Source organism: Macrobrachium nipponense, chromosome 2 (genome assembly GCF_015104395.2).
Source record: "Macrobrachium nipponense isolate FS-2020 chromosome 2, ASM1510439v2, whole genome shotgun sequence".
NCBI classification, from domain to species: Eukaryota; Metazoa; Arthropoda; class Malacostraca; order Decapoda; family Palaemonidae; genus Macrobrachium; species Macrobrachium nipponense.
Genome location: NC_087201.1, coordinates 85,599,794 through 85,625,075, shown reverse-complemented (window position 1 = coordinate 85,625,075; position 25,282 = coordinate 85,599,794). Strand labels below are relative to the sequence as shown.

Sequence of the window (25,282 nt, the reverse complement as noted above, 5' to 3'; positions counted from 1 at the left end):
CATGTCTGGGTTTTACAATATTATTTCAAAACTAAATAATTTACTTTCATATTTACACACTTAAGTGACGGACATCTAGAAACGTGGACATGCGGCCATGAGATTCCTGAAAAACTTGCAAGCATTTGCCATCTCCAAACAAAAATATACATATGTGCGATTTTGAGCCACTCCACTATTACGGCAAACGTTATTCTATACATTGGGCCAATGATGGCAAAGATTAACACAGATTACTTACAGAATTGCATGCCACTCACAACTCACTCCCAAGTGGAAACACGGAAAAGCAGTTAATTGGAGCTCCCCACCCAGCATCCGTCTCGGTTGATATCTCTCGAGAGAAGGACGTTTACGACTGATAAGGGAGACATGGGATGGCGAGTTAGTCACTTTCTCGTAATTTTGAAACTGATTCTAAGGACTCACTTCCTATTGACATGACAAAATTAAAACAATTCAACAATCAAGTAATCAACGAGATAATAAATTAGAAGCCCTGCATTTCTCACAAACAATTAAGGGACTGTACTCAATTTCACCCTTATCCTTGAGCAGGAACATCACCCATGGGACTTGCACTCCACTCCAGAAATTGTTGCCTTAGAGAAAAAAATTAAACTCTTAGTTTTCCTACTAATGAATTTAACTAGGCCAGCACTAGGGCTTACAATAGTCTGCCTTTGATAACAAATAGTGATCATAAAATTGCTGTTATGATTGCTTTCCTTTTAAATATATCTTTAACTCACATCACGTGAACAAACTCATTTCCTTCCTGCATTTTGCATTTTACAGCATAAATTATGTCATGCTATAAGTGCCCAGGGTAGCTAGTGTCATGCCTCTCATTTTCCAGGCATAGCATGATGTTTTTCACAGGTAGTCAGTACTACCCAATTTACTAAAAGTCCCGAAACAGCACTTTAAGTTTGGTGCTACTGTAAGGAAAACGCTTTTTCTATATTTTTATTGCATCTCATCATCAAGCCACGTTGTTCCTTTACCCATTCTGTAGAGCATTTTATGCCCTTTCTTTTGATGTATATATGTCGGTAATCTGTTCCCTCTATGTAATATTATTCATGTATTTTCGTCTGTGAAGAAACACATTCACAGCGGGGGCCCTGCCCCTTTTTGTTATGTTTGTTCGTGCGTGCGTGACGGACACTACGGTTCTGTCCTCACCTGTCTGTGTCAATCCAGTTCGTCTGTAATAAATTATCAGTACCCAACTACCTGTCTTACTCTCTGGTCCTCACAACTGGTGACCTCCCAGAGTCGGTGACACAGTGTTTAGGCCCAGCCTATAATGGACTAATTACGGCCGTTCACCTTCAGAGAACCTTTAGTAGACTCAATACAGCACCACAGTTTAGGTCTCTGAAAACTCCAGTCCGAGGACGACGCTGACGCCATTAATGGGCTCATTCATGGCACAGCTTCCTAGCGTGTTTTAGCGTTTTTTGAGGACGGGTAGCCGGGTGCTGGTCAGCCAACAAAATCAGGTGGCAGTCCAGAAACGTCCATCCGATGTCACAGCCTCCTTTGCCTCAACCCGAGAGATGCCAGATAACTCCTCAGTTCTTGCCCCAGCGCCATTGTTGCACTTGCAAGTCCCCAGGCAACCTCCCAACACCACCACTGCATATGTAAACCTGCTCGGTGCCCCCACCCCCCCTGGGGCTCGCTCGGCCTGCCCGACATCACTGCCACACCTGTGGACCAACTTGCCCTTCTGACACCAGCACCTGTAGTCCTCCTCGGCCCACCAACACCGCTGCTGCATCTGTGGGCCTCCTCTGCCTGCCGACTCTGCTACCTGTGGATGGATGGATGTATGAGTTTTAGGGCAAAAGCCCAGGCACTGGGGCCAAAGAAGCCATTCAGCGCCGTAATGGAGAGTAAATAAATTACATTATAATTGAGTTAATAAGTGTATGAAGAAAGTGGTTCATATATAAATTACCATATGAGAAATTAATGAAGAAATGAATGAAGAAAATGCATAATAAATAAATATATATATCTACGATGTGATAGATAAAAAATAATTAAATGTTATTAAAAATGTTTATAGACTTTAAAAAGGAGATGAGAGCAGAAATATCTGCTTCATCTCCCAAAATATCACAAAGGGATTTACCCCTAAGATATCTCTCTCTGGTTAAAATATCTGGGGCAAGCAACCAGAATGTGCTCCACTGTTAGCATCTCGCCACCGCAAGCACACTCTGGGATGCTGCCCCCTTCTAAAATAAACTGATGGGTCAAGTAAGTGTGCCCAATCCTCAGTCTGCTTAAAACTATTTCTGTTCGCCTATCAGACTGGAGAGACGAAGGCCGCGGCAATATATTATTTCTAATATTTCTTTACTTTCTATTATTGGCAAGATGAAGAGAAGTCCATCTTTCTTGCCATTTGCTTAAAATATAAGACCTAAAAGGACCTTTTAGATCTGTATGAAGCACTTTACTAAAGGCTGTTTCTGATGAGACACTAGCAGCATTCTCTTTCCTATCTGCCATCTCGTTTCCACAAATCCCCACATGTGAAGGGACCCATCAGAAAGAGACAGACCTGTGGGCTTCCTTGACCTGCTGACACCGCTACCACGCTGGGGACTTCATCACCCCAACCTATGCCGCCGCCACACCCGGGGGTCCCCACAGCCCGTCCCACTCCACCACCACACACAACGCAGCTCCCTCCGCAGTCTTGGTTGCCAGCAGTCAACAGTAAAACCCCCCAGGCAACCGCCAGGGGAGGCATCCTGTCCGCCAGCAACGCTGAAGGACTCGGCATTCGATAATGTCTCACAAGTGTCACAAGGACACGGGGTCGCCTCCTGCCTCCGAGATATTTTTCATCCTGTCATTATTTCATAATCATTTCATTGTCTGTGGGGGGGGGGGGGGGAGTATTTGTAAGGACAATGCTTTTTCTATATTTTTGTTGCAGTTCATCATCAAGTCATGTTGTTCCTTTACCCATTATGTAGAGCATTTTACGCCCTTTCTTTTGATGTATATGTGTCGGGAATCCATTCCCTCTATGTAATATTATTCATGCATTTTCGTCTGTGAAGAAACACATTCACAGCGGGGGCCCTGTTCCTTTTTGTTTATGTTTGTTCGTATGCACGACAGACACTATGTTTCCATCCGCACCTGTCTGTCAACCCAGTTCGTCTATAATACATCATCAGTACCTGTCTTACAACTTGACAAGTTTGGGTTACATAATCAAGAATCATGTAAGGCTGCCATTCGGTCTAGACCACAACACACCTATGCACATGCAACTGGCCTTGTGTATATAATTATGTTGTGGCCCATAATGACTTATCCTAAAAGGCAATACCTATCATTTTTCAAATAGCATTTCTTAAGTGGTTAATAGTGTAGGGTTAGGTTTCAAGTGTCAGAACTCACCCACATCAGATTTAACTGAATACATTCTACAGTTTTTAGAATAGGAGTCATCAACACGTCATTCCCAAACAATAACATGGCTGGTGGGCAAAAAGCCTTTACACTTCACTACTGTGTCAGACGAAAGTTAACTTTTCAAGTTAATCTGCACCTTATTTCTAGGCAATGGTTCAGTTGTGTCTTGTTGTAGGATGCGCAATAGGTGGGGAAAGGGAAGCCTAGTATCCTGGCATCATATTCCCAGTGAGAAAAGGACAAGGAAAAGAGGAAAAAGTGGCTGGCAGCCACTCACTGTTCAACTCATGCAAGAGTTAAAAAGAATTAAGATGAAAGAGAGCGGTGGGCCAAAGCACCTATTAACCTGGCCTAAATTGCTCAGGAGGTATAAGGTAGAGCACTTGCTCAGTAAATGAGTAATATTATTACTAAGTTCCAAAGACCCACACATTAGCCCCTCCATGTCTATTACCATCATTAAAAGTTCGTCTGCTAAACATGCCAAAATTGACGTTCCAATAATATTTATCTGCCACTACCAGCACACGGACAGTTTTCACCCATATGTATCTAATTCGTCCTATCTACCAATTGGAAATTGATCTTTATGAAATAATATAATCTTATGCAAAATATAAGAGCATAAAAGCATTTTGTTATTGAAATTTCAGATTTACATATTTTAATTGACATCGTTTCGGAAGACTGCTCAAAATTCACGTGATTTTACTTCATAGAAAATTTAAAACTATTACTCCACCACATTCCTGTATACTTATTTATTTTAACCCATATACCAACAATAAATACATAAAATTATGCTTCCATGTCTTTAGAGTAAAAAATAACAACAGACTTCACACGAACAACAGTTGTGATTCACAGAAAATGGATCGAGATAAGGTTCAATGAATTTCAGATCCTCCCACTATCAAGAGTGCAGTGACACAGACAGCTAGCTTGCCCTCGTGTGAAAGTTGTTTGAAACTACTGGATTATAAACCTTTATGGAAAGCAAAATAATATTTAAGTTTACTTAAATGTTTATTGTTGCCTTGGAATGTTTTTTCTCTCATGGTAACCGAAGGTAACAGATTGAAAAATTTACAACATAAGCAACTTTGAGAGTATTTTTTTCACATTTTGAGAAACTAACACAGCATTTCACGAGAGTACATAATACAATGTAATAAGCCAGAAAGAAACCTTACTCTGCCATATATGTACAGTGTGCACAAAACACTTAAATTAGATGAGAGCGTCGTCTGCTATTGTTCGCTTTTGCCCACCAGCTACTGCGCATGTGCTAGATATGCTTCATTGTTTACAAACATTAATCTCTCCCATAGGAAGAAGCAAATATGAATAGAAATAACGAAGATGTTGAGCACCACAGATAATCTGTATCCAGCCAGAAGAAATCATCACACCTCCTTGCAAAACCTTATTTAAGACTTTCACAACACTTCTCACTCTTGAATACAATAAGCCCCTCAGTTGGTTTGGTGTTTGCTTCCCACCTCGGTGGTCGCGGGTTCGATTCTCGGCCATTCCATTGATGAGTGAGAATTGTGTATTTCTGGTGATAGAAGTTCACTCTCGACGTGGTTCGGAAGTCACGTAAAGCCGTTGGTCCCGTTGCTGAATAACCACTGGTTCCATGCAACGTAAAAACACCATACAAACAAACTTGAATACAATAAAACAGTTACAGTTACAAACTACAAAATTCACAGCACCTTCATTCATCCAAATTTCTTAGGAAATACTATAATATGGTGTCAAAAATGGCAAAAAGGATATAAAAAGATTGGAGATGATAAAGGATTAACCATTGCTCAAGTGATTTTCCCAAGTTTGTTACTGTTTACTGCCTCTGACACCTCATAACATCATCTTTTTCGAAAGTGCCATCGTTGGATAGTTTTGTGGTGAAAAAAAAAGGGATTTGACGTAAGGAAAAATCTATTTCTGGGCGATTGGTTCGTGTCGCCAGCGAAATATCCTTTAATCCATTATTTCTAAGGTAATGTATAACAACATACCAGAGAATAAATAAAATAAAGAAAAGGTCAGTACAACTGACTCGCTCACTCCTCCAAGAGGGTGTCGGTATGAACACTATGGCGAGTGAGACCACTACCACGAACCGCTTGCCAATAGAAATCTCCCACTACAAAATCCCCCCAAGAGGGGAGCCGACCCACAGAGTGGGCAGCAACTACTACTACTGCATCCCATGCTGCCGACTGCTGCGCCTCTGGTGGCCATCCTGAAGTTAGAGCACAATCTTGAGCGATGGGATGGGCAGGGCGGGATTTCGCTGGCGACACGAACCAATCGCCAGAAATAGATTTTTCCTTACGTCAAAATCCCTTTTCTGGGCTCAGTTCGTGTCGCTGCGCGAAATCGTACCAGAGAAATAGCACAAGATTGTAAAGAATAAAAACAAAAAGGGTCTCAAATAAAAGATAACATAAAATAAAGAAATATAATTGCTAATAAATATACATATACACACTGATACAAAATTAGAAATATTACTTAAATTTAACTTAATGCTAATAATATTTCTTAAAATTAACTTAAATTTAACATATATACAGGGTTTACATGGAATATATGTTGAAACCAGTATCTGTGTATAGAATTATTTTATGTACAAAGAACTCAAGGCAATTATAACAATAATTTGAATAGAACAAACTTCAATAATAATATAAAAGGGAATGTATATGACTTAATATACAAAACCGTAACCATTGTAAATACTATGTGTCCCCTATAAAAATAAGGGGATCACATGCAAGAGATCATTATATACAATCAATTGTGAGTGACCCTAGCAAAAAAATAAGGGGCACCCACTATACCATCATAAGAGCAGCTAAGACTCAAGGTAAACGTAGATGAACATGGCAGGTATACGAACTGTTGGGTGAGGCAGGTAGAAAGGAGGACTGGATCTTCTACTAAAGATTAAGCAGAGTCGGGGGAAACTATGTTACCCGCCGCAACTGCTGAAAATTTCAGAGCTTCCAAGGACTTTAAGTAATGACGTTTAAATACTGTCGGCGATTTCCAATCCAGTATATTTTTTCAAGTCATCGAAATTCATATGCTGGAAATAGTTAATTGAGGTGGCTACTGCCCTGACATCATGTGCTTTAGGGAAGGAGTCAGGATTGGCTTGCTTAATAAAGTACAGGATCTGTTGCCTGATGCCTTTAATAGATAAAGTACCACCTTTTTCTCTCTTAAAGAGAGGACCCGATGAGGATGAGGAGGTCCTGGACAGAAAGGCTCGTAAGGTCGATACTGGGCAAAGAGAAATATCTTGTGGAAGGGGTACAACCTTCCATGGTTCCCACCTCATCAAAGGATCTTCATTCTTAGCTATAAAACTACGTTCCGGAGAAAGTAGCACTTCCCCTGTGGGGAAGAAATTCAACATGATCCGGATCCCTGGATAATGCCGACAGTTCTGAAATTCTAGCTCCTGAAGCCAAGCTTAATAAAAATAGAGTTTTTCTTAAGAGCATTATAAATGAAATAGTGTCATATCAGTTTCTGAAGCCAGCTTTAGAACATCATTTAAGAACCATGACACTGACGTAGGCCTAACAGAAGGTCTAAGTCTAGCACAAGCCTTGGGAATAGACGAGAAGTAGGAGTCTGTCAAGTCTATATTGAAACCAAATTGAAAAATCTTTTTCAAAGGCTGACTTGTTTGTCGTAATAAGTGCTAGCTGCTAAGCCTTTCAAATAAAGACCTGAAAAAGGATATAGCTGAATTGATTGTCATGATTCTAATATCTGATTCTCTCAGGAAGGTTGCTAACTTTTTGACTGCAGCATCATATTGTCTCAAAGTTGAATCTCTTTTATCAGATTCCAAGAAGAGAATATTTTGAGGATCAATATTTGCATCTCTTTTGGCTGCAAACTTCATGAAATCCATAAAGTTAGGGTTTTGAGAATTCCTGAGGAAGCGAACACAGTCTTCGTTTGTACTGACTGGGAGAGCCTGGGATTGGGAATTCGAAGAGGACGAAGACCCAGTTCCAGAAGAATTAGGGGGTACCAATTGCTCTTCGGCCAGTCTGGGGCTACTAGAGCCACTTGACCCTTGAATGTCCTGAGTTTGTTCAGAACCTTCAGGAGAAGATTCACTGGAGGGAAGACATAAATCTTCTCCCAGTTGTTCCAGTCTAGGGCCAGGGCGTCCGTGGCATAGGCCAGAGGGTCCAGGTTGGGGGCCACATAACATGGGAGTTTGTGGTTCGCTTGGGATGCGAAGAGATCCACTTGTAGACCTGGAACTCTCTGAAGAATCCATTGGAACGAACTGTTGTCCAGTGACCATCCGACTCCAGAGGAAACTGATCGGGATAGAGCATCTGCTATGACGTTTCTCACTCCAGCTATATGGGTGGAGGAGAGGTGCCAACTGAACTTGTCCGCCAGGGAGAAGATGGCTACCATGACATGATTTAGATGACGTGATTTGGAGCCTCCCCTGTTTATACAATGGACTACCACTGCGCTGTCTAAGACTAGCTTTATGTGGAGTTCTTTGGCGGACGTAACCTTTTTAGAGTCAAGAACACTGCCATTGCTTCCAATACCGTTTATATGAAGCTGACGGAACTGGGGTGACCAGGTCCCCTGAACCTTCTTGAACTGAGAATATCCTCCCCAACCGCTTAACGAAGCGTCTGTGTGGATGGTAATCCCGGAGGAGGAAACTGAAGGGGTACTGATATTGACAAGTTCTTGACTTTTGCCCAAGGGCGTAGACGATTCCGTAGAATCTGAGGGACTGAGGATAATTTGTCCCTGGACCTGACATTTGCTCGTGAGCGCCAGATTCTGGTTAAGTCTTTCAGTTTGGCTTTCATCAAGATGTTTGTCACTGATGCAAACTGGAGTGAACCCAGAATTCTTTCCTGGGTCCTCCTTGACGCAAGTTTGTGTCCTAGAAATTGCTTTACTGACTTCGCTATTTCTTTCCTCTTGGCTGATGGAATCGACAGAGTATGGGAGGATAGATTCCACTGAATGCCCAGCCACTGGAAGTTTGACTCCGGAGTGAGTCTTGATTTGGTCCTGTTTATCTTGAAGCCTAGATATTCCAGGAACCGGATTACTTCCAGTGTTGCTTTGTGGCATTCCTCGACTGTTGGAGCCCAAATTAGCCAATCGTCGAGATACGCTACTACCATAATCCCTTGCGATCTTAGTTGTTGGACGACCACTTCCGCCAACTTCGTGAACACCCTGGGTGCTACGTTGAGGCCGAAGGGAACTACCTTGAAGGAGAATGCCTGCTCTCCTATCTTGAAGCCCAGATACGGGCGAAAGTGTCTTGCAATAGGGATATGATAGTATGCGTCTGTAAGATCGATAGAGGTGTGACGGCCCCACGGGGAAGTAAGGTCCGCACCTGCGAGATGGTGAGCATCTTGAACTTGTCGCAGCGAATGGAGGCCAAGTTTAAGCGGGACAAGTCTAAGATTACCTTCTTTTTTGTGAGCCTTTCTTTGGAACGCTGAATAAGCGCCCTTGAAACTTAATCTGTTGACTCTCGCTATTGCTCCTTTCTGAAGGAGGTCCTCCGCATACTCCGTCAATTCTTTGAATGGAAGTTTGGCGGAAAGGTCTGGGTGGGGGCGGATTCGCCACCCAACTCCAACCCAGGCCTTTCGACACAATGCTTTGCGCCCATTTGCTGAATCCCCACCGGTGGCGGAAGAGAAACAGCCTCCCTCCTACCTGGAAGTCCTCATTGGTGTTGGTAGCCTCCACGGCCTCCCCTGAAGTGCTTTCCTCTATTAAGGGACCCTCCCGATCCTCTCTGACGAAAGGATCGCTTACCTCTGCCTCCCTTACCCGAGCGGTCATACTTCTGAAAGGCCTGGCCTTCGAACACTTGGTTGAAGGCTGGGGAGACAGCGTAAGAGGTGGAGGGTTGAGGCTGGGGGGAAATCACATAAATAGGCTGTGATTGAGCCTTGGAGGTAGAGGGTTGGGCTGCCTGCACCAACGGAACGGCCGAAACAGGCTGGGCAAACCGTTGCTGTTTCTTTTGGTAAGGCTGGAAACGTCTGGGTTTCTTCTGAGCCTTACCCCTGACAGCTTGATCTTGGCGTCTCTTTGCCGTGAGACCCCAACGATCCTTAAGGCTTTGGTTAAGCCTCGTAGCCTCTGCCTGGACCTCCTTTACCATTGCATCTGGGAAGAGGTCTGCTCCCACCAGATGTTTGATGAAAAAGCAACTTATTCGGTTCATGCCGAATAGTTGCTTCTTGGAGGACATGTTTCCGACAGTTTGTTCTGGCTGTGGCGAACTCGAACAAGTCAGACTGCACCGTTTGAGTCAGTGACTTGGTGATTAGCTTGAACAGTGGCTCGGAACCATAAGAAATGGTAGCCACCTCCGTCATGGCCATGGTATTGAGAGACCTGGCCAGCCTAGACTTGGCATCAAACTCTGCCTGAATGAGGCTATCTGGAAGTCTAGGCAGCTTCTCACCAAACTGCTCCATAGCACAGTCCGGTTTGAGTTTGCCCGCAGAAAAAGTGTTGGGCAGGTCTTCCCACAAATCTCCGGTTGAGGGAAGTAAAGGAGATGTAGGGTCCGCTTCCTTTAGCTGCGGTAACGAGTCCCCCTTCTGGGCCGCTGGGATAGTGACCGTAGCAATCTTCGTCAGGAAAGGAAGCGGAGTACCCTCTTCCATTGTGAAGATTGTAAATGGACTCTTAAACGGCTGTATCTTAGTGTTCGAGCAGTCCATGTCCTCTAAGCACCTGAGCCATTCTCTTTGAGCCTGGTCTCGTGAATAGAGGACTGTCTCTTTAGGGACCTTATCATCTCGCGTCATGGCAGCGGCGGTGAGCCTGGCGTAGCCGATGAACGGCGGTTGGAGATCTTCCGGGTAGAACTCGAAGTCCTCAATCCTTCGAGTTCCACATTCCGGGATGGAGATAAGTCCGTCTTGGAAGGGGGCGTATGACGCCACTCTCCAGGGATTGTTCATGCTGAACGGAGGCAGAGAGTCATATGGTGGCAACTGAGGTACCCCTGTGCCCGAAAGGTGGGGAGTAGCTAGCGGAGCTTGGCTTAGTCCGGCGATAAGTTGTCCTGGGAGTTGATCCTATCAGACAACCGTGAGAACATCTGCTCCATACTGTTCTTGAGAGTCCCGACCAGATCCCCCATGTGTTGCAACAGGCCAGCATTGGGATCCAAAGCCGGAGCTGCTGCGGAGGTGGACGGGTAGCTCTGAACAGGGACCAAAGGCAGTGAAGGAACGGTTGACTCCGCTGGAGTGTGTGATCTCTCCTTGGAGGATCTACTCCTTGAGGATTTGGAGCCGGACCCAGAAGCTCTAGACCTCTCTGCTCCGGGGTTTGTAGCCGGAGACTTGCGAGATGTTGACGCCGACGAAGTCTTTTTAGATGACGACGACGTCTTAGTCAAGGTTTTTACCACCGCTTGTCCTTTGACCTTAGGTCTAACAGAAGCATCAGGAGAAGTATAAAGCTCGGCTCCTGTAAAGCCTTGGAAGGAAGCTGGAGATTGTGCAGGAGTAGAAGATCCAGTGGCGCCTAAGGGAAGCCCTTGGGCGTCCAACGTACTCACCTCGACCAACAGGTCGTCAACACCTACCATCGGCTCAATGTTTAGGTCCAGCGTCGCGACTTCCTCCGACGAGATGTCCTGGCCTGGATCAGTCAACGAAGCGGCGAGCTGCTGCTGAATCAGCGCAATAGTCGGGCCGCCTCTGCTGGGTCGACGTAGCCCGTTGACTTGCCGCCGGGGAAGATCAGGACCGCCAACTTCTTTTCCAGTATGTAGGGCTGACCCTTGGCGGCGGGGTTTTTCTTCCCAAAACCGCCGACCCAGGCCCGCAGGGTTGCCAGTGCGGTGTCTCTAACAGCCGGAGCCTGGAAGAGAGGGTACTTGTTAGTTTTTTAAGAATAAACTTAAAATTAAAACTTAAGTACAAGGTTAACTTAAAATTATAGAGGATGCGATATCCATATAAAACTCGTTTAAGTTTAAGATAAGATTAAAATTAAACTTAAGAACTATAATCCTGTAGGGATTGGCTAACGGAGTTGGAAATACTTACCCCGTCTAAGAGCTGGCTCACCAGATCATAGCAAATCGTGCAGTGCTCGTGATACCAGACTTGGAGGTTCCCGTGAATCAGCGCAATAGTCGGGCCCGCCTCTGCTGGGTCGACGTAGCCCGTTGACTTGCCGCCGGGGAAGATCAGGACCGCCAACTTCTTTTCCAGTATGTAGGGCTGACCCTTGGCGGCGTTCTTCCCAAAACCGCCGACCCAGGCCCGCAGGGTTGCCAGTGCGGTGTCTCTAACAGCCGGAGCCTGGAAGAGAGGGTACTTGTTAGTTTTTTAAGAATAAACTTAAAATTAAAACTTAAGTACAAGGTTAACTTAAAATTATAGAGGATGCGATATCCCATATAAAACTCGTTTAAGTTTAAGATAAGATTAAAATTAAACTTAAGAACTATAATCCTGTAGGGATTGGCTAACGGAGTTGGAAATACTTACCCCGTCTAAGAGCTGGCTCACCAGATCATAGCAAATCGTGCAGGTCTCGTGATACCAGACTTGGAGGTTCCCGTGCGGAGTCGCGCATGGAGCATGGGACCGGCAGACTTCATGCCCACAGGGGTCCTGGAGCATGGCAGTGCATCCCGGATGCTCACAGTTGGTGGTCTGTAAGTGAAAAGACACATGAGCATCCTAAAAGATATCACTTACAGGCTAAAGGTTAAAAGAACTCCGTTGCATGCCGGAGCGCGAAAAAATTTCGGGCATAACCCCTCCCTTACCGCCTGAATAGGCTATAACCCCGGAGAGATCCGGTGTGAGCATGCAATGGAGGGGAGGTTTAATGTAGCTTAAATTAAACTTAATATAGTTTAAATTAAAAACTAAACTTAAACCTAAAAACATGGGACGTACCGGACTAAGTCCGGTGCGTGGCGGAGCGTGACGCTATATCAGCGCGACGGAGTGGTTAGTAGAGACCAACTGTATGCCGCAGTCCGCCCGTCCGGGTGAACTAGCACCTTTCCACGTGGATGCCGGAGCTCCGGTAGATAAAGAGCCCCAGTAAGGTGGGAAAGGGCGAGAGGGCAAACAGACTCGAGCTAGCGACGGAGAGACGACGGAGGGGGGGGAAAGGCCAGTCCCCCCCCCACCTTATCCCTCCGAGCGTACCGAGAAGCTGGAGAATGGTCGAATCCAGGTCTGGGTCTGAACCCGTCCCCCTACTCCCTCCGCCTAGGGGGAGAGGGAGGCAGGCCCGGGTATGTAGAGCGAGCGTGGGCAGACCAACCCTCCCCCCGGCCCTATGGAAGAGCGGGAGGAGGGAAAGATGACTGGACAGGCGTCTGGCTGCTCCGTGATCACGTAGTGACCACGGAGCGGTAACAAGCAAAAAAGGGCACGTGTATACGCTGTGCGCTAACGAAAAGGATGGCCACCAGAGGCGCAGCAGTCGGCAGCATGGGATGCAGTAGTAGTAGTTGCTGCCCACTCTGTGGGTCGGCTCCCCTCTTGGGGGGATTTTGTAGTGGGAGATTTCTATTGGCAAGCGGTTCGTGGTAGTGGTCTCACTCGCCATAGTGTTCATACCGACACCCTCTTGGAGGGTGAGCGAGTCAGTTGTACTGACCTTTTCTTATTTTATTTATTCTCTGGTATGTGTTAGTACATTTACCTTAGAAATAATGGATTAAAGGATATTTCGCGCAGCGACACGAACTGAGCCCAGAAAAAATCAATAACATTTATATGTAAGACACTAATATCCAGCCAAATTGTGCATTATGCAAACTTGTAAGCATCATGTATTCGTAAATTTCATTTATACAAAGTTTCTTTAACCTGGGGGTCGATGTTGTTGTTATAATTAAGAAATGTGTAGCACATTTTGGTTTTTGGGAGATATTAACAAAATAGCAAAATCACTGCATAAATTATTATATTGTATCATGCTTAGGAATTTTCAGAAAAGGGATTTTATTCAGTGCTCTATGTCTAAGTGATGAAATTGAACGAGAAATTGTGAGTGAAAAGGACGACCCTAGGTTGCCCTCTTTACTTGCATATTGGAGATTTATATAAACACCATCTTTGAACAAATGGAAGTGAATATGTGGAATATTATGCTGTCATTATGCTTTGTGTTTACACTTTATTTCTGATATATTATGTAGTACGTGTTCTTACTAATATAAATATGACTGAATCCTTTCTTGCAGTGAATATTTTGGTTTTAATGTAAAATCTTGTACCTAGTAAAATAATGTAAATAATAGAACTTAAACTACTTGTACCGTTTACTAAGATATTAGCAGTTATGTGAAAAATCATAACATTATTAGTTCCAAAAATGATTCACTTCACTGACCATGATTTTTACAAATTGTATGGGTCGGCCCTGTGTAGGATAAATGAATTAGCTGAGTTGTTTGTTTAAACTACTGGCACTGTACTGAATATTGCTAATGCCAGAGAGCCTTGTAAAAAGAAGTTAACATGATGTTGCAGTTTTGAATAGTAATGAGCTATGTATAGTAATTAGTAATTTTTTAAAAATTCATACACTTAAATGGCAATTCCACTCAATTAAAATTTTGCCAAATATTATTTCTGTCGTGTTCTTTTAACAAAATTGGTAATTGAAAATAAACCATGTCATAATATGTCAAATATGTTTATTCTTGTTGTGTGTAGTTACCAGACTGTTGAATATTTTGCTGAAAAACAACCTACAATTAATATTATTTTTGGAATTTTAAAGAAATGTTGGTTGCGTTTCAACATATACCGTGGGAATAGTTTATTTCAGTCTTATTGCAAAAAGAGTAAATATATGTAAATTTTTTCTTGTAGATAGGCATGTTAACTGAATTTCATCGGTCATCAAACTTTCAAATACATTCTTAGAGACAGCTGTCAGTAAGCATTTCTAGATTAAAGTAATAAAGTTAATGAGGCTTAGGAACAAAGTGGCTTGAAACACACTCCTTAAAGTATATCTAGTTTCCTTGTCTTCTGCCATTAATTAAGTATCAGACAAATGTGTAATTGTTTTCTTTCAATGGTGTTCAGTTAGTACTTTGAAAATATTCCAAATACGTAGTACAAAGCTAGCAAGGGTAAGTAAAGGGTGAATCTTTAAGCTAGAATTTTTGTATTCTTTCATTTTATGTTAATGACATTATTTTTTCAGCCGTTCCTAGTAAGAGAAGACAGCTGTGATACTGCTTACACAGACAGAACTCAGCAAAGACAGGATAGTTTTGAGACGGTGCCTGAAGATTCTCTTTATGAGGAAGAAATTGGCCATGGGAGAGATGACTACTATGCTGATTATTATGATGACAGAAGAGGTTATGATCCAAGGGTGAGTCTGCATAATGTATAAAAGTAGCATAAAGAAGATTTTTTTTCCATAATGAACACAGGTGCACGCCAGTTTTATGGGCCACACCAATCTTGTAGACTAATTCAAATAGACTTAAGTTTTAGGCATGTAAATATTACTCATTGCATTTGCAGCACTTGCCCAGTGCTAGAGTCATTCAAAGAGGAAGCTCATTGGTTTGACTTCTATTATAGATTAGTATGCATTTTGGACAGTAGTAGACTTTAGTTTCCATCTCCAGTTATCACATACACACTCCTTTTCCACTGGGTTTTTAATAAAACACTGTTATGACACAGTTTCCCTCCCTGTCCTGCCCCAAGAGAAAACTCATACTACTCTAGTTTTAGTAGCAGATTTGCATAATTATTTAGGCATTTGTAATTTGCAAGAAGGCTTTTCTTCAGTAAGGGCTGCGTAAAGAAGTAGGCATTTGCTAAGTTTAGCCTCTGTAACCCATTAAGGATCCATGCGACGATGATGAATACTACGAGAACGACAGGCGATACTACGATGAATACTACTACAGAGACTCCTTTGAGAATGAAGAGGACACTGACCATGACATCTCACACTACCCATCCCAGGTAAGGAAACCAAACAGAGTTATTTTAAGGTAAGTTCATTTGCTAACGACAGTGTTTTATTGCACTCAGAAGCGTAGTTTAATTTTTATTTCTCAAGTAGACCATATCTTACTGTATAAGAAGCTTCTTTGCATTTTAGGTAATGCTGGTTAGATGTGAAAGCTACTGTGATGTAAAGTAGGCATTTGATCTTATTTTTAAAAGCTTGCTTTATATTTATTCAGTGATGAGATCATAGAACATGTGTTACAGGTAAGGCTGTTGTTTTATGTCCTTCATTCTTAGAGCATTGCCTACTTAGGTAATGATCAAGTGTTGAGACCTAGACCCTACCAAGTTCCTATCAAGAATTTAATGTTAGATATACATTTAATTTTAATGTATCTGATTATACACAAATGTAATATTATATATATATATATATATATACTATATATATATATATATATATTATATATATATATTATTATTTCTGGGCTTGGCCGTGTTGCTCCATGAAATAGGTTGCCTTTAGCATATATATATATATATATTATAATATATATATCTATATATATTATATATATATATATATATATATATATATATATATATATATACGTATATATATAACATATATATATATGTATCTATATACGTATATATATATAAACGTACACGTGTTATATATGTATCTATATTATATATATATATATATATATATATCTATATATATATATATATATATATACAGATATATACATATACAGACTATTAAGATAAAAGGCCCATAAATCACAGAAGGAAAGGCTGGAAATATATGGTTGCAACTTTCAAATAGTGTTTATGGACATCATATATTATATACTGTTGTATTACAGTTAAGGGCATTCATATATATAATATATATATATATATATATATATATATATATATAATCTATATGATAATAATGATATATATATACATGTGTACACACATTTATATGATATCATGTTGCCAGTTCTATGCAAGTCTCTATTGCTCTGGTAACTAGAAGTTTTTGAACTCATGTTTTTTATTAATTAGCAATGTGCCTTACAGTTGTTTCACTCACTATATATATATATATACATATATATATATATATATATATATATATATATATATATAGTATATATATATATATATGTATATATATATATATATATATATATATATATATATATATATATGTATGTATGTATATAAAATTATAATAGCCACAATGACCTCACGATTTCTCAGATTCTTCATATATACTGTTTATAATTTTTAGGTATGCTTGTCAGAAAAAAGTCTTTGATCCAAATGAGAGATAAGTACATATATGAAGTAATTCTTATGTTCGGCAGCGGGAATCAAACCATGGCCACCGAGAATTAGAAGGCCAGGCCATGGGTCCCTTTAAATCCTAACGCTATAAGATTAGTGGGCTGGTCACCCAGGCAATTTCTTACCTGGAAACCCGGATTGTAGGCAAAACAAATCAGTTTCTTCCAGGAACTTGTTGAGTGAGGTCACTCCGATAATTTACAATATTTTTGCATGAATATTAAAGAAACTTGAGTGTTAAATACAGGTTTCAAAAATTGCGTAGGTAATTATGCAACACCAGAAAAATTTTGTTTTTAAATTTCCCTAGGCAATAGACGGTTGAGAGCAGTAGCTATGTCCCATCAGAAGTAAAGATTTCATTCAAAGATTTCATTCCAACCAAGCATACACAGATAAGTTCAAAACAAGAAAATCAGTGTGTGTGATTTTGTGTGTGTTAGTGTATAAACATACATACATATGTGTGTATATTTGTAGAATAGAAACATATATGCATAAATTTCTTAATTCAATGGCATACTTAACGATTATATCCTAACACTTCCATTCAGAGGACATTATGCGGGAAATGTCCGTTACTGATGGAAAAACGGGAAAAAACTACAGTGCAAATGCAGCGGCCACATATAAGGAAAAATGTACCTTATTTCCTTCTAACTGTCCTAATTACCTGTCTTCTTCAACTGTGAACTGGAGGGAATCACCCAAATCTAAAAGGCAGTGAATAGAGGAAAATCCAGTTAAGGTGGCACTTAAGAAAAGTATTTTGGAAGCTCAAGAATATGAGAAAAACATTAGATTGAATGACATGAAGGAACTCTCAAGTAAACTTGAACTTGATGAGTACTGGAAAATTGTTCATGAAGAGCATTGCCTATTAACCCATATTTCGATATCACCTTATCCTAAAAGGGTAATTTCGGTAAGAATGAGTAATGAAAAGTCCATTCAAGCATATATTGATGGTGTCCCCGTGTAAAAGTTAGTTGATTATGTTATATACCTTCCTATGTGCAGGACACAAATACTCGAGGTAATTTTGAGTGAAATACAAGAATTCGACCGGCAAAGTAATAGTATTTACTGCCCTTGAATTTTGTTTGTAACCAATTGCAATTAATAAACCTCAATAATGCTCGATATTCCCCTCTAGATCTAGTCATTTCTTCTTCGTTGTTATACACCTAGTCTACGTCTCTTTGTGTATATATATAGATTCCTTAGTGATAGAAAAGGACTTATTCCACCCAATATTTCAATGATTAATTATACTCATTTTTATATAAAAAAATTCAGTCCAGAAATTGAACGAGACAGTGCCTTTCTTGCATACAGTAGAATCAAATTCAAATGTTTACAAAACAGATAAGACAGTAATACTAATGGTGTGGAAATGTTAGCAGCAAAAGTGTGTCAATTAATTATTTTACTCTTATAAGTTAGTGTGGTGAACAATAATTAGAAGTCATTTTCATATATGTTTCTCTCTGTGAGTATGATTGTATGTATAAGTAAGTTATTAAACTTCGTTATAAATGAAATATATTCATTTTAGCAACATTCAAGTAAAAATATTCTAAAACATGTTTGTTATCCCCGTTATTTACCGAAGTTGAGATGTTCGTTATCCCCGTTATTTACCCAAGTTGAGATGTAGGCGTAGGCCTACTAAGTCGGCCATGGTCAGAGGGTGAACTGGCTTTCTCTTTCGGTGGCCACGATCGAACCCGCATTCCAAGTATTCAAGATGAGGGCACGTTGCCAAATTGACCAGGTCGGCAACAAGACCTCGTTCTGGACATCGTGGACTCGGGTTCGAGTCCCTCTACGGGACATCAGAATTATTTCATATTCTTACATTTGGATCTAAGACTTTGTTGTGATTAGCTCATCCAAAAAGTTTGAAGACTCTGAGAAGTTAAGAGGGCATTGTGGCTACTACAACTACATAGTACATACTTATCTGGTAAAAAGTGACCAGTATATATATGTATTGTGTGTATACAGTGAACCTCCTGTATTTGCGGGGACGATGCGTACCAGACCCCCAGGCCCAGCAAATAGCTAGAATCTGCGAATACTTGGAGCTCCCCCTCTGAAAATGGTTATAACCATCTTGAAAATTCAAACACCAAAGTATCCCTAAAAATACCATCCTACATCAAATATACATTAAACTATTAGCCTATTTTTGTGTTAATAATCTTTAAAATAATAATATATCATTTTCAAGTGAATCTTAAATATATTATGGTTAAAAATATTCGTACGTACTGTATGACTTACTTAAATACGTGAGGAAATAATCCAGTACCACCTTAAGTATTCTTTCATACAGTTACTGTTCAGACTGTCCCATTTTCTTTTTACAATGGAAACATTTGTATGTACGTAAACCACAAGACAGAGAGTGAAAGAAAACAAATATGTATTATATGAACATTTAAAGTAAATTTTTTATATCCTAGTACAACATATGTAAATATGGTACTCACCAGTAATGAATGTTGATTAAATATGATGATGAATTAGCTGTGTAGTCTGATGAATGGCGATGACTGACTGCACAGCTAAGCAGAGAAGCTACATCTTCTCTGAGAACGTTTATTCACCTTCAGGAGGCACTTTGGGCGTCACTTCTTCAGGTGATTTAAGAGGCCCTCCTTCAGACAATTTGGGAGGCACTACTTCAGGGGTTTCGGGAGGGTTTGGAGGGTCCTTCTTCATATGTGTGATGAACATCGGTTTTGGCAGCTGCTGTTGCATGTGTTCAGAGTCTCATTCTTTATGTCCTACAGTGACCAATTGATGATGGACAGACGTGACAATCATGAATTTACACCCATAGTCTTACAGCCTAAATTCAGCGTCATGATCCATTGCATTAACAAGGTGCTGGAGGGAGTTCCTGGTGTAGAGTGCCTTGAAAGCAAAGATCACGCCCCCTGGTCCATAGGCTGGAGGAGAGAGGTGGTGTTGGGAGGGAGGAAGGCGTGCTGGACACCTTTGTAATAAAGATCAAGAGGGTGGCCACCAGCATTGTCCATTATTAGCAACACCTTGAACTCCATGTCCAAGTCGCCCAGGTATTGCCAAACTTGAGGAATGAAGCTCTGTTTGAACCAGTACTCCATAAGGACTTTAGCAATCTAGGCCTTGGGATTATGCATCTAGAACACAAGCAGCAATGCCTTGTTCTTATTCTTGAGTGCCTTGGGGTTTGCAGCCTTGTAAATGAGGCCTGCTTTAAGCATAAAGCCAGCCATATTCCCACACATTAGGAGGGTAACCCTGTCTTTCAGTGCCTTGAATACGGAGGCTTTATCTTTGTCCTTCATTAAATATGTCTGGGAAAGCAACTTCTGCAGAACAGGCCAGTCTCGTCCATATTGAACACCTGTTCTGGAAGGTATCCTTTCTCCTGAAAAATCTTCATGAAGGTCTCTGGATATTTCTCGGCTGTCTCTTTGTCCAATAATGCTGCTTCCCCATGTAGGGAAACAGACCTAAGGTGGAACCAGTGAAACCATTCTTTGCTTACATGGAAACCTTGAGGAGCTGATGAAGGTCCCAGTTGTGACTCTTTCTTCTCTTCTTCTTTAGGTGCAGGTCCCCCATCTTCATCGCCTTCCTGTGCCTCTACATTGCCGCCTTCCTATTCCTTTACGTCGTCGCCTTCCGTAGTTGATAGCTGCTGATAGAGTTGTCACACTTTCTTGCGAATGATGATGGAGTCAAGGGGCATGTTCTCTTTACAGCTGTCCTTGATCCAGTATGCCAGTTCAGACTTTATCCGTACGATTGTTAACACTGTTTTTGCGTTACCAAATTAGCTCATGCTTACATTTTATTTGATTTCACTTTGTTTTTTCTTAATGTATCTCATCGTGCTCATTCACATTGGCCTCCTTTAACATATTGAGAACTTTCACCTTCTCATCGAGCTTCATGACAGAATTCTTTCTTTTAGGCTCTTTGCCAGAAGCCTTAGAAGGAGCAGCACACTTTTTGGGAGCCATTTTCGGCACGATTCACACAGATATAAGGTGATGCGTAAAACACAGATTCGTGATTACATCCACGTATATCAGTAACTCTCTACTCAGTGAGGCTGATCAAGGAGAGATGTGCGGTACCCACAATTCCATCTTTGCGAGATGAGAATCAGGTTTCAACCATTCAATGCCAAGTGTACAGTCAATGAGCACCAAGGAAAATGAATACTGTTCCTGGATTGGCTGCTTTGCAGATGACAGCCAATAACATGTCGAGTATTCATCTGGGTCCTGCTCTAAGAGGGCATCACGGCATCATAAGAATTATATGCGGATAGTTGGGTTGGGTGAAGTAACTTTAAGAAGGGCAAAACGTTATTGAAATTTTGCTTTGTTTACATTAACTTATTACAGAACTGTAATAGTATTTGAAAATTAGTAAATCTTTTTTCATCATAAGAAATTGTATTTTAGTCACAAAAATATACTTAGATGAAAATTCTACGTACCGCAGATGAAAATATACATAACCTGCTATTCTCCTTGTCTTATGTATTTTAGATTATGCTCTGCATACTTAAATCATCTTAAAACACTTTATGTACAAACGTATGATATTTGAAAATCATCGTAAAGCCAAACATTTAAAAAAATGTATGTTATGCGCCAAATATCAATGTACATGTACGTATGCGCAGTTTATACCCAATTGACCTGTTACAGTTCAATGTGCTTTTGTTTGTGCATGTTTTGCGTGTATGGTATATACTACTACGGACTAAGAATATTCTTTGAAATCGTCCACTACAATGTCTTCTAAACGTTCTGCTTCTCCTAAGGTTTCTGGCAAAGAGCCTAAGTGTCAGAGGCCCAGACAGTTAATGACAAATGAGGAGAAATTGGACATGATTGCTAGGTTAAGAGAGGTAAAGGTCATGGAGAAGTAGTAGCCCATTATGACATGACAATGTGCAGTCGCCTGCTTTGAGAACGAGTATGAACAGGGTAAATTACTGGGGAATGTCATTCATGGAGAAGAATTTGCCACTCTCTTTATTATACCACCAACGGACTGGGATGTTGAAGAATTTCTTGGTATGTACAAATTGATCAGAAAACTCGGGCAGATACAGAAAATGGTAAAGGCGTGGGATAAGAATGAAGAAAGGTCCACATATTTTACCAATAATTTTAATGATCTCATGAAGCCCTACCATGCAATGTATGTGAAAATGTACAAGTACCTGAACATGATACAGCCTCCTGAAACCCCTGATGAAGCACCCCCTAAAGAAGGTGAAGAGGTACCCTCAGAGGAAATGTAACTCTACTTTGCTGTGCAGTCTATCTTCATTGTCAGTCAGTCATCGGACTGCACAACTAATACGTCATCATAATCTATAATCAACATTCATCACCAGTGAGTACCCATGTGATTTAATATTATAATATTTGATGCCACATATTATACACTAAATATTATGAAAATACAGAATATTGCTTAACAAAAAAATTGCCATCAGCAAATAGATACGTTCCACAGAAAAACCCACAAATGAGTGAGTCCTGCAAATAATGTTGAGATAGGTTCTACGGAAAAATCCGTAAATAGGTGACTTCACGAATCTCAATATAAATACGGGGGGTTTACTGTATGTATATATAAATACAGTGAACCAAGTGGTTTACAAATTCCCCATTTCTGCGATCTACTTTGTCACGGATTTTTGTGTAACACATTTATTCACTTTTCCATGGGGAACTCACTAATTTGTGGACTTTTTCTATTGACCATACAGGCGGGGTTCCCATTCCTGGCAGGGCGCTGTAAGCCAAATATCACCTTAATCCGAATCATCATATGTAAAGGGAATAGATAGCAACAGAGCTGTAAGTGCAGGTTACAGCTCTGTAAAGCAAGTTAACAGCACCATGAGGCAAGTGCCTTAAGCCTGAAATGACTTAACCCGTACCTGATGTAACCCAGGGATTGCCTGTATCTCTAAAATTATTACTAATTTGCTTTTTTTATAGAACAACACTGTTTATTCACCAATTACTGTGTTTTTTCGTATTGTTTATGTGCCTAAATAATGGTTTTTATGATAAAAATTATTTGCAGCATATAATGTAGTTATGCATCTGTTAAGCTCATTCCAGGTTGAGCCCCATACTGAGCATAATATTATAATTTTTTTAACAGTAAAAGCAGACTGGATAAAAATGAAATTAGCAAATATTTTAGATGTTGTTCATGCTTTATCATAAAAAAACTTTACAGTAATATCATTTCAAATACATGATACATTCCCTTACAAAGAGAGGGAGAGAGAAAATCGTACACCTATTATGCTCACTCAGTCCAGGGCCCAACCTAGAGTGAGCTTAATAGATACATTACATTATAAGTATGCTGTAAATAATTTTTATCATTAAAATCAGTATTTAATTATATACACAATATGATAAAATACAGTGATTAGAGAATAAACAGTGTTGCTCTACAAAAAAAAGAAAAAAAAAAGCGAAGTAGTGATAATTTTAAAAGTATTAATACTTCAATGCCATGAGAGAAAACAATGCTATGAGAGAATACGGCTTATGTATACAGTACAAGGGTAACTTAATTAGTCGCCAAACGTTTTGTAAGAGATTTATTTATTATTTAATATGTATTAAAGATTTGTTTCGTAGATATTTTCCTGTTTACATTATTATTGATATTAATATTTTGAAGTGAGTAAATCATTATTATAGACATTTTAGGGGACATATTGTATACTTCAGAGTAATAGTTGTAAAAGGGTACTGATCTCAAATGTATTTGGATTTTGGGGTGATTGTTTGGGGTTTATTTTTGCTTTAAATGATATTAAATTGATTTAGTATGATAATTTAAGGTATATTTTTGTTTGAACTATCAAAGTAAACTTTGAAATGTTGAAATAAACAATTATAAGCAATATTAAAGGAGATTTTTGCATTTCCGTGGCAGTTTTGGAATCTAATATCACGTAGAAGTGGGGGGCACTGTGAGTATAAATACATTATAATATGTATATATATATATATATATATATATATATATATATATATATATATGTGTGTGTGTGTGTGTGTGTGTGTGTGTGTGTGTGTGTGTGTGTGTGTGTGCACCTCTTATGTCAAAATCCCTTTTTTATTTATAAGAATAATGTACATGCATACATACATACATACATACAGCAGTCTTATTTTTATTACAGGTAAGAACAGTATACAGTTTTTACGATATGGAATTATTATCTGATTGAACATTATATGATGCATTATTATTATTGCAAAATTCACATGTCGGGTATAATATTGAGATTTGTGTGCCATGCATAAATTTCTCAGCTCTCAAACAAGTTCAGTGTTATTCAATGAGTAGAAAAAATGTGCTGCCATGTTAGAACAATGTAGAAAATGCTTATTGTTATTGATTTCTTCAATTTATTAAAAGCCAGACTAGGTGGAAGGCAAATACAGAATTTTGTCCTTTCATGCATAATAGCCCAGCATACATAGCAGCATTTAAAAGTTATTGACTGTTGTCAGGTAAATGATATTTTCTTGTGTGCTGGAGTAGTGTTAGTAAAGTGTTTTGTGTCAATGTAAGATAGACTGTAAAAGACAGAGCATAGATGGTGAAATTGTACTCGCTTTGTAAATTTTATTTGTGGCTTCAATAACTAATCTTCAATAACTAATCTTATTTTCTTGGTTAAAAAAAACCATTGATGAGTCTTTGAAAGTCCTGTTCTAAAGCAATGGTATTTTGGCACAGTACATCTATCAGACTTGGAGGGAAAGTAATTAGAATCAGATACATATATTGAGAATATCCTGGGAAGATAGTACTAAAGATCTAAAACTTGTGTGTTAAACCATGGCCTGTAAGTCCATTAAGGGATTCTTAATCACTATGAACTAGACCGCGGTGTGTTCAACTTGACCTAATTAAATGCAGTATCTGGAAAAGTGCGAAATGTCCCAACTAGGCAATGTTTAAGGCAAAGTATATCAAAGAAGTTGGCATCCACTAAAGTCTATATGGAACTGTTTAGCCAGTGCTCAGGTAGTGATAGAATGTATTAGCCCTGTAATGTAATAGATGAGGCCCATAAACTAGACAGGTCAACCCTTACATGTGACATAGACAACCCCTCCCCCCTACTTTACACAGTACAGTTCAGTTGGTTAATTTATGACATTTGATCACAATAATTCATTTTGAAGTTTTATGAGGAAAATAAAAAATAATTTTTGGATAAAAACAAAATATGTACGTACTTGTTTATTGTTGTTAAAATGGCCTTGGACCTGAGTAGCACCTGTGTGGCCTTCAGAGTCATCAGCAGCTATTGCCAGGTTCACAATGGTCCTAGTCTAGGTAGAGAGACAGTGCTTTGGCACAGTCCTTACATGTATATGATC

At 40.0% G+C, this 25,282-nt stretch overlaps 1 protein-coding gene across 1 annotated transcript in view; it reads left to right on the top strand.

The window, feature by feature from the left end:
* The window catches only part of LOC135220749 (phorbol ester/diacylglycerol-binding protein unc-13-like), a 1,290,517-nt gene that overhangs the window by 648,061 nt on the left and 617,174 nt on the right, over positions 1-25,282 (top strand). Inside the window, 2 exon segments of the mRNA XM_064258201.1 lie at positions 14,713-14,886; positions 15,372-15,494. Of these exon segments, the coding sequence (XP_064114271.1) occupies positions 14,713-14,886; positions 15,372-15,494 (297 nt within the window).